The sequence below is a fragment of the Ctenocephalides felis genome, unplaced genomic scaffold, assembly GCF_003426905.1.
Source record: "Ctenocephalides felis isolate EL2017-DRISC unplaced genomic scaffold, ASM342690v1 CF-g0.4_SCAFFOLD_03571, whole genome shotgun sequence".
Lineage (NCBI taxonomy): Eukaryota > Metazoa > Arthropoda > Insecta > Siphonaptera > Pulicidae > Ctenocephalides > Ctenocephalides felis.
Window position 1 is genome coordinate 57661523 of NW_020539725.1, and position 11728 is coordinate 57673250.

The window sequence follows — 11728 nt, forward strand, 5'->3', positions numbered from 1 at the left end:
AAAACAGATAATGGCCCCGATCTCGTTATGTGGACTGATAAAAAGAAATCAAACGCCGAATTTATCAATTATAACAAAAATCAAGGAGATTATTCCACTAATATAAAGCTTAGTAATAACCAAGCAGTTAATAATTTATTGCATAAGGCAATAGAAACCACGCAGCACGATCTCAAAAGAGAAAACATTCAAATATTTGATACTGATATAATTCCAAAAATAAATGAAGCATTGGGTGTTGATTCCGTACTACCTAACTATCAAACAGATATAACGCAAAATAAAATAAAAAATTTGGATGTACTTCGAGAGATAATTACAAAACAAGGATTTGTGGATTTAAAGAATGTTGAAGGTGCTGTAAGCTCAAGTTTTGATAATGCAATTTCTTCAAACCAAAATGAAATAAACAAAATGCTGCACAATAAGAGAAGAATCCTCGATTCTTCAATTGATTTGAAAGAAAAGAATAGGATACTAGCTAAAGTTGATCAACAATTTGTAATTTTAAATGATGATTCTCCTGAAGTTACAAATAATAAAATAAATGAAGCCAAATTCAAAATAGATCGTGAGTTGAACACCTTAGAAAATATAAAATATAAAATCAAAGAAGTTCAAAATAATGCTATTGGAAAAGTACTCAATAAGGATCAAGGCTTAGCAAAATATACCGAAAATATGGAAAGCAACTGGATAAAAAACGATCCTTCACAAAGTGCTGAAGTTAAAGCCCTCCGTAGTTATTTTGAAACTCCTCCGAAATTTTCAAAGGTTACAAGAAAAAATTTGATAAATAGTGAAATTATGTTCAGCTATAAAATGAGTAACAAAATGGATCTTGTGCCTAAATCAGAATATAACAAAATAGTTAAAGAAAATACAAAGATTAAACTGAACGATCCTACGTGGTATAAGAAACTGGAAAAATTGCAAAACGTTTTTGAAGGATATTATACGGTATCTAAACCTGAACAGCACGCTAATTTTACTAAAACAAATAAAAATCCAAAAAAACGTTCTATAATAAATGTTTATGACAAAGATTTGGATAGTTATGAAAAACTATCGGAAAACGCACTGAATCAAAATATAAGCCGCCGTTACGGCATATTGTCACTTTTCCACCGTCCTATAAATGCTGTGACTACTTTTGTGCAAAACCTTACCAAACCCCTTATACATCCAGAATTTACTGATATATTTGAAGTTCCACGTCTTACTAGTAATAACGGTTTTGATAGTACATCCAGCAATATTACAAGAATAGATAGAAGTAACTTGCAACTTAACAGCAACCTTCTTTTTCTTGATATTATTACTAGAAAATTCACAAAACAACGATATATGAACCCAAGAACAGAAATTGATCCTTTCGAAGCCCAAGTGATATCGATGAATATTATTGAAAACTTTGAAAATGTTGCCTTGGAATTATATGGAATCGATGTTAATGAATTTTTAAATGTATCAGAGATCCAAACAGAAATGTACAAGGCGATAATGACGGAAAATTACAAGAATGTGCCGTATTTATTAATGATGTATTTGGAAGAGATTGTCATGTTACTAGGCCAGGAAAATATCAGTAACGATATTGATATTGCTGCCATAGTCAAAGATATTTTGAAAGATTGTATTTGAAGAAGATATCAGGATTCATAATGGTAACGCGTGACCTAAAATTTGATATACATATGTATATGACAGTGCAAATTAATCTCATATTATTATTGCTTCATTATTTGCCATATTAAAATTCCCGTTAAATTAACATTATACATACATATTGCTTAGGTTACTTAGCCAAAATGAATTTTAAATGTAAGCTTAATATTAATCTAACACAAATTATCCCTTCGGGAAGTTAATTATTCATTATCAACATGCCTAATTTTCGCTTATTTTATAAACATATAACTTGAGCTTATCTACTGTAAAAGCAATTATGCTTAATAAAAATCTATTCCTAAATATTTTTTCAATTATTGTTTATTTTAACTCATAAGTTATATCAAATAATAATAAATAAAAACAATAATTTAGTAAAATACCACACTTTATAAATCTTATAGTTTCTACCACTGTTAATTACGTGTAGTTTTCAGTCTATGGACAAAGGATACAATCGTTTCATCTTAAAAATCTTACATTTAAGTGTTATTTCTCAACGCTCAGCATATGCTATTAAAATACATTAAAACTAATAGCTCTCTTTAAAAAAAATACATCGAAATATTTATACATTATAATACACATGATATACAGAAAATATTTATTTTTTCAATATATATATATATATTGGAAAATGATTTGTGCACCATAGTATATCATAAAGGTGTTAAAAACGTCAAAACTTATTTTATAAAAAAATAACCACTATGTATGTTGGACATTAATATATCACAAATTGATTTACAGGATGTATTTTTTCATTATAGTTTTAGTTAAAATTTCTTCTATTTTCATAACAGGCACTTTTATTTTTCTGATAAAACGATCAGAAATATTATATAATATACTAATAAACCTATGCAAAAATATTTTGACTGCATCGACTATCATCTAAAAAATTTCATCTGTGGAATATATACTGAATAAATATTGAGGTGAGGGAAATATACTAAATATAGTTTATGAATAATACATAAGCTGTATTTTATTTATTTATGTTATGTTGATAAAAGATAAATTCTGTCTAAAATGTTATCAATTTGTTTTAATCGCGCTAAAACATTCGTCAAACCGGAAAAAATATAAATTTTATATATATATATATATATATATATATGTATATATATATATATATATATATATATATGTATATATATATATATATATATATATATATATATATATATATTATAGAGCTTCGAAGAAAGAATCCAAAAAGTAATAAAAAACAAAAAAGTTTTTTAAAAAAACTTTTTTTTATTTATTTACTATCGCCGTTTCAATTTGTTTAAGAAAAGCAGAATATGGTGGATTTTTTTATATAAAATTGTGGAAAAAATAATGTAAAGAACTATGACAATAAAATCAAAATGAAAATGATAAAAATAAATGAGTGGATTATATAACAAAATATTGAAAATGTTAAAAAATTAGATAGTTTTAGAAAGTTTTAAAAAAAGGTTACTGAAAAAACAGAATTTATGGTTTTCAGGGTAGTCATGTTTCTTAACAGATGTTCTGAAGATGGAACGCAACTAGTTCCGAAACGTCGACAGTAAATAAATAAAGAAATGGTTTTTCAAAAACTTTTTTATTTTTTATTACTTCTTGGATTTTTTGTTAGAAGTTCTACAAAATATTTACAAATCCAAGACTCTACCTATATCTGTTGGGGTTTTTCTACATAGCTATATTTGTTTTTATGATATTAATTTTCCTGATTATTTTTCTCAAAAAAAAATTATTTAATTTTTCGTATATTTTATTCTGCATTTTGGAGATATGAATTGTCTGCTTTATCAGGAGCTATTATAAATACAATTTAATTAAACATTTTTTTAGGAACTAATAAATACATTTTTTATAGATTTCAACAATTTTTTATTTGCTTCAATTTTTTAAAAATTCACAATTTCCTTGTGAAACTACATTTTTTCTAAATTGGAATCTCGTTAAACATAAAATTGTACGAAAATTGTATTTGAAAATGCGTCAAACTCTAGATGTTTTTAATGAATGATGAAAACTAATGATAAGAATTCTTCTTTTTAGGCGATTTTTCGTTTAATTTTAATTTTTGTATTATTTATGTGATCTTATGTATGTATATTATGTAATCTATCGACTATGTGTTATCTAATTACATATATCTAATCTAGTAAAAATGTACAAATTGAGATACTCGTCCAGCTCCAAAATCAATTTTAAGTAATGATATCACCAAATATATATATATATATATATATATATATATAAAAATATTTGTATGAACACAATATAATTATAAATACATATATTTGCACATCATAATTTTTCCAGTAAAAGAGATAAATTGCTCATTCAGCACAAACAACTCCGAAGAGAGCAGTTGTGATATTAATTTCAACTTGAATTATATTTAAAATTTAACTATTATATTAAATTTGAAATATCTAAATATTTGTGAAAGTTCTGCAAGTTACCAATATTCATTTTGGACGTTGAAAGTGCACATTAGTAAGACAAAGGTACAAAATAGATAATGAAAGTATTTATCCTTTCGACAATTTGGCTGAAGAAAAATCTCAATTAGAGTAGTTTCAACATCAAAATAAAGTATATTTGTTTTTAATTTAAATTTTTAAATTGTAATACATATTATTAAAAATTATCATTAAGTGATATCTAAATATTTATTTGCAAGTGACTGGAAAGAAAAGCTTGAATTTATCATTGAAATTGTGAATTTTCTCAAAAAAGATGAATCACCATGTCGACCTGTTGTGAGAGAACAACAAATATATAGTGTTTAATAATTTATTTATTATTTAATTTATTAAATTATCTTTTAGCATTTGTGTTTAATAATAATGGCACAAATAACAGCTTAAAATGGATTTTCGAGATTTAGAGAACAACTTAGACGTGGATTTGGATTATTTTCGATATGGCGAAAATAAAATTGAATTGACAATTTCGCCAAAATTGGAAGGACCTTTGTCAAAATCCAATTTTATTGAAGACAAATCTTTACAATTTTATTCTTTGTCCAAAGATGGAATTTTACAAGGGATCCAATATGATGAACGTACTGGGAAACCGAAGTATATGGAAATACGACTTATATCTGCAGATAAGGTAATTGTTAAAGATTTACTAAGAATTAAAAAAAATACTTTTGGAATTTCGAAAATGTACAATGATCATAGTTTTATAGAAACTGTACAAATTATAATGATAATTAAATTTTTGTCATGAGCATATCAAAATAATATAACAAAAATAATGTTTAATAAAGTTTTAAAGCTCACTTATATACTTTAAATAAACATTGCAATTCAGTTTATATAATTCTTATAAATATTAGACTATGTCCTTCGTTTTAAATTCGATTGATTAAATTTTGTTTGTCTACCTTTCTGTGAACATATATAAGTTACAGTATTTATAATAATCTATTTAAAAACATTTAATATTCTTCGAACATTTCCAAGGAAAGTTCCAGCAATTTGCCGTAAGGCACGATGCCATGTACTGCTAGTTTTATTTCATGTTACTTGTTCTTATTTCCAGGTGTCGAAAAAATCACAAATATATTTTGCCGACATTTTCAAAACAAATAATGATATAGCAATTGTTAAAAGTAAAGATGGGATGAACTTCTACGAATACAAAAATGGTAAAGTGAATCATATCCATACTGAAGTCCAATTCCGCGACCAACTTGGCTGGGATAAGGTAAATAAATCTTCTATAATAAAAATTCTTTGAAATTTTTAAAATTTAATTACTACTAAATTTCCATATTTCCTTTCCTTAGGTTGATTCCCAAATCGTATTTGGACGCTTCTTTGCTGATTCTTCAATTCTTGGAGTGGCGTCCTTAAAAAGCAAAGAGCCCAAATTTTACGGTGTCATGAAGGAGAAATTGATGCAGAAACAGCCATCTGTATTTCCTGTAAAAGCGAATTATACCCTTATTACTGAATTTTTGACAAACTCCAATAACGAACTGTTAGTGCACGACTTATTTAAAGCAGGTCAAGATCAGCTCATTGTCAGATCAGGAAAAGGAATTGCTGTTTTCAAAATTGATAAAGGTAATAATTTATTGTTAATTTTTATAATTATTTTTGGTCAGTAGGGGGAGATAGTCATAACAGTATGGTTCATACTGATTTTTAGAAAAGGTCCAAAGGGTGAAAGATGAAGTATGTTTGTTGGAACAAGTTTACATTATTGCAATAAGTGGGTTTCCTACATTAACATGATCTGCAGACCGCATTGCTTTTATAGAGCCAAAAAAATTCTTTGTTCAATTTCTTTTAATAATAATTATTACTTGTGTCTAGATAACTCACTTTGTTCGTTATTTAGATGTAAGTTTAACATTTTTATGCAACATATATATGTTATGACATGTATTTTTTGTCCTTTTTGAAAAATTCACACTATTTCTTGTTTGAAAAAATTATGTGTAAAGTTGTAACAAGTTTATCATTATACAAAGATTCAAATAAAATCTTTTCAATCTTTATATAGAATAGGAAATGATCGTCTAAAATCTTTCTATATGAATTTTCACTATTTACGAATCATAAATTTCAGAAGTCGTTTATTTTGTTTGGGATATGTTATAAATAAAAATACATGTTGAGATAAGATAAGAATAATAATTTAGCTTTGATATAATATTTAATTTAAGATTAAACATTTCATTTATACTGAAAGATGGTGATAATGACTAATATCTTCAACAATCAATTTTTAAATTACTTTTAGGAATAATTGAATTCTTACACGTTATTTTTAAGGTTTATAATGAAATGAAAGTTGCAAAAATAATTATATTTTGATTATTCAAAAACAATATTTATGTTGTTTAAATACTTTTGTTTTTCAAATTGATTAAAAGCATGAATAATTAAGAAAAAAGTTATATATTGTTAGGCATTTATAAACATTATAGATCTTATTTATGTCTGATTGAGGGCGTAGATGTTTTTCATTCTCATTTATTTTCAAGTATCTGTTTCCATGAGAATATGGTTTAATTTAAATATATTTTGACAAATCAAAGTCCCATTTTTTTCGGTCTGGTACTTTGCAATGCAAGATATAATATAATATAATATTGTGGTTGATCAAGCACTCAAGGAATTAAAAAAAACTTGTAGCAAAATGCAATGCTTGGACTTACGCCAGGTTATTTTATTATTTTTTCAGATAGTAAAATTTATCAGATCCTAAACTTAAATTGCTGCCAACGCAAATCATCATTTGACAAAATATTTTTTGCCAACGTGACTAATTCAGCAGCAAAAGATATAATCCATATAAATGATGCGGGAATTCACATGTATAAATATGAAACTAATAAATACGAAAAAGCGGTTTATAATTCAATACTTTCAACATATAGAGGATTTGGTAAACATAATTTGGATAATGCCATAATTGCAGATGTCGACATCGATGGACTCGATGATTTAGTACTAACTGGTCCATTTGGACCTAGTATTTTCACGTATAATAATTACTCTAATATGTTTTATGATGTCTTTGACAAAGACTTAAATGCAGATTCTAGTTGCGACAAAGTGTTACAGATCACCCATATCTCGAATAACAGTTTTTTGTCTGATGTACTTGTTGCCAAAGATAACAAAGTATACATTTCCAACTTGAAGTATGATGAACTTTCTGAGGAATTGCCAACATATAATCATGATATTGATCTATTACCCGAGCACAAGAACAAATCATTTGTAGCACCAAAAATTGTTGTTAAGCAGAACATCAAAGAAATTGTGCTTCTACGGGATCTATTGGATGTACAACCGTTTTACAAATCCGTGGACATTTTAACTGGAAAACCAGAAATTCAATTATCTTTGGTTAAATTAAATGCTCCACTAGATTCTTGGAATTTGAATTATAACGTCCATAATGCTAACACTGCAGTAGGAGTTGGATGGGATACTGAAATGAGTTATATAGCACTATATGACTCTAATAGCGTTTTTCCGGAAGATCACAACTATTATTGGTTTTATCGTGGAAACCCTCAAATTCTTCAAAAAGATAACACCTTATCAACATCAGAAATACTTTACTTCTATATAGAAGACAAAAGTAATCATGATAAAAAAATCACTGCGAAGTACACAATCAAGAACGAAGCCTGGGAATTAGATGTACCAGCATTTAAACATCATTATGGTAAATCTAATTTAGGCCACGATTGTAATGCTATTACATGGACTGCTAATTGGAAAAATTATCGAGGAACTGGTACAGATGTGAAATCTATTCTGAGGTCACCTCAGCAGTGGTACTTATGTGCTGATGTGTCTAAAGAATCCAAAAACATTATAAATTATAACTACTATTCAGTTGATATAACAATTCCAGGATCTGGTGTTAAATATACAAGAGAAATTTACTTGAAGTCTGTTGATGATAATGTAGGCAATTCTATCACTTTTCACTATAATGATCGCATTAAAACAGAATTTATTTTACCGGAGGTGATAAGCAAAGATGGAATAAATCCAGCCAGAGTTCAAACAAAATATTTATCATCATATAATTTGAAAACAAAAATATATGATCAAACTATAATTTTCCATTACCAAGTCCAAAATGATAAACGGTTATTATCAAGTATTTCACAATCTGATGATTATGTAAAGTCCCCTATCTTAAGTTTCCAATATGAACAAATCAACGAAATATGGATGATAAAATCGGCTGTACTTCCTAATGGATTGATGGTTAATTATGCATATAAAAACTTGCAAGCATTTCAGCACCAGGAATTGACTAAGTTTGAAGTGCAGAACGATCTTAGAATTTTATATGGAAATGATTTCATAGCAGTCAGTTATATAAAAGGCAACGAAAACTTGGTCATCACTGTTTTCAGTCCAGAAATGACTCAACTTATGACAACTTCCATAACATCTAAAAACTGTAAAAGTTATATTCCAGCTCAAGGCGATGATTATTTTGCCCTGACAACTTTTTATGAGAATTATAAGGAAATTTATATATTTCAAAAACAATCCAATGGAACTTGGCCTAAGGGTTCACAAAAATTCAGATATTCGACTAATGATTTGACAATATTTGGAAGTAATTTCTTAGTTGTGGCCAAAGAATTTAAAGTTATCATTATTGAAGGTAAAATTCAGAAGAATTGGCAAATAGTTCGTGAGTATAATACTAATAAAAAATATATGTATTTAGCAGTTAACAATGATAAATTCGTAGTATACGATGATAACTCTTTATACTTTGGTTATAAAGATGTTCACGACAACTGGAACTTTAAAAATGTTTTACAAGTTAAAAATGTGATTTCAAATATGGTTGGAACGATTGATATGTTTGATATTAAAGATATTACAAAAAGTGATATAAAAGGCTTTTTTATGCGAAATTCTTTGCAATTTTCAAACAATATTGCACTCTTGTATTCTTGGAGTTTGCACAATGGACAAATGTACACAAATCTTTATACATTTGTCTTCGATGGCAACAAAAGTATAGCAAAATATAAAACTTTTACCGTTAAACAAGATAATCTCCAAATGCTATCTAAGGAGATGACGACAGATGATGGAAATACTATCACGTTTGGGTTAGAATGGATAAAAAGAGTTTATAAAGTCGTTTGTAAAATATTAGAGGAAAGTTTATAGATGAATTAGAAAAAGAGCGTACGAAAAGTATTCAGGACGATCGTAGACATGCCAAAGAAATTAATAAGCAAGTAGATGATATAATTAAAGAAACTAAAGCCAATATAACCACAGACATCCAAAAGAATAAAGAATTTATATTAGATTTATCGCCTTATTTAGCAGAACTGGCATCAAACTATGTAGCTGCTAACAGTACAATCTATCAATTTACTGGCGATGATTGGAAACAGGACACGCAAAATCATAAAACTGAAGATACCTCTCGTAAATTAGGTTCTCACTTTGTACTTAAACAAAAACTTCAAAATCACAGGTAGCATTATACCGCAAACAAACATGAATGATGTGTTTGTAGCTAATTTACAAATTGATAACATACAAAATATAAATATAAAATATCCTAAGTATATATCTTATACCGATTACAAAAATGCAACGCAAATTATTGAGTTCAATAAGAACGGAGATGATATTATAAATAAATACGCGTTTCCTCCTGAATGAGAAATATTCACCTTGGAGCAGTTATAATTTTATCATAACCGAAATTGAAGACAAGAAAAGAGTAAATGTTTCTTCGTTGGTATTTAAAAATTTAAAAGCTAACGAAAAGAACGCGGTTGTTAACCAGTTAGTTTTAAACTCCCGACGATGGGTCAATTAGAAAAACTGGTTACGAATATGATCCTACCAGTTCGGATTACTTAGCTGGTACCATTTACTATAAAAAATCCAAAGAAATACCTGGCGACGATCGAATAAAATTCGGATTAACAGAAAAATATTTTGATATGCAAAATGCTGATAAGTCTTATCAGAATGTATACAGCGCACGTGGCCGTCTTGTTAAACAAATAACTAGAAGTGCTGATTCTGATGAAAAGGAAAAGAACAGCAGAAAAAAGTAGAAGAAAATGCTAAATTGCTTATTAATTCAACCTTGACGGATAAGTATTCAAGTGTTGAAATTGCACAATTTTATCCAAACAAACTGGACGATGAAGAAGTTGGTTATTTTGGCTTTGAAGATTACGAGAAAGATGAAATTACCATCAACGGTGGTAAGAAGTGGATATTTAATAAACTAATATCGTCAAAGATTCTTTTGCATACACAGGCTCCAATTACTTACACTTAGATGAGGGTGTATTCAGTGGATCATTTCAACCAAGAAATCAAAATTTAACATTTATTTCATCTTGCTGGGTTCGTCCACACAACACGACTTTTATCCTAGGAGAAATCACTCCGTACTTTAAAGTTGCTTTGACTGACTCAAGTGGGTACAATTTTTATGGCATATTATCCGAGGCAAAGTATAAATCTGGTGATTGGTTTTATTTGGAAAGTGTTATTGAATATCCTTATGCTAAATCTATTTTAGATAATATCATCGTAAATAATACAGACTACAACAGAAATGCATCGAATTTTATAGGTATGACATTAACTATAACTTCTGGATTATATATGACTTTAGATATCGATCATATACGTCTACTACCTATTGATAGTAAATTTGAGATAAATGTTTATGATAACAACAGAATATCAGCTGTAATTCATAGCAATGGTTTGGTGTCTCGCAATTTTTATGATGTTCTAAAGGACAATGTTGCACATGTTAACGCTTATGGTATTCTGGATAAATTTCAAGCTAGAAGCAAAAGTTTAGATAAACGTTCTTCCCGAAATTCTGATCGAACCAGAAAGTGGATTTGTTGAAGATTTTTCACCAACATCATTTGACGGTTTGTGGACGATATTCAATTCAAATAATTGGGGTGTTGCTCCTGGTCAAATTATTCACTTCAGCAACACTTCTGATGATATTATTTTAAACTTGAATCATGCTTCTTTTGGTATTAGGCTTAAATTTGACTTCAGACCTTCCAGTACTGGTGGCGGTAAATTAATATTTTCAAATTTATTTGAGATAACCAACTCAGAATTAAAAATATATTCATCACCAAAAGCATATAATATTCCTGTTAATGGTGAACTATTGTGGATTATGGAAAATGGTCATTGTTTTATCTGGATAAATGGTAACTTGTACTATGATCAAGATTTGCTGTCTGAGAATCCTGTGGATATAATATTACCGCCATAATAAATAAATTGTTTACAACGTTGTAGTTATGAAAAATCCTAGGATGAAGATCACTTATCATAATGCATTTGGTGAAAAAGACCAAGATGTCATTTTGGAAATAAAAATCAAGTCATAATTCAACAATTTCTTTATGATGAATTGGGTCGCCAGTCGATAATAACAACTGAACCAACAAGATTGGAAAGAAACAAGGATATTTTACAATATCATAAACATTTTGTAAAGAATGGAAATCCGTTGAGTGCCGATT

The 11728-nt window shown here is 28.0% G+C and overlaps 1 protein-coding gene across 1 annotated transcript; it reads left to right on the forward strand.

Annotated features, from left to right (window-relative positions):
- Window positions 1-4709: 4709 nt before the first annotated feature.
- Window positions 4710-11475, forward strand: LOC113386371. Its single transcript, XM_026624154.1, has 8 exons — window positions 4710-4791; window positions 5227-5391; window positions 5474-5753; window positions 6880-9298; window positions 9346-9626; window positions 10247-10423; window positions 10480-11074; window positions 11232-11475. Exons 1-8 carry the CDS (start codon window positions 4762-4764, stop codon window positions 11473-11475), a joined length of 4191 nt encoding a protein of 1396 aa, XP_026479939.1. The 5' UTR covers window positions 4710-4761.
- Window positions 11476-11728: the final 253 nt, after the last annotated feature.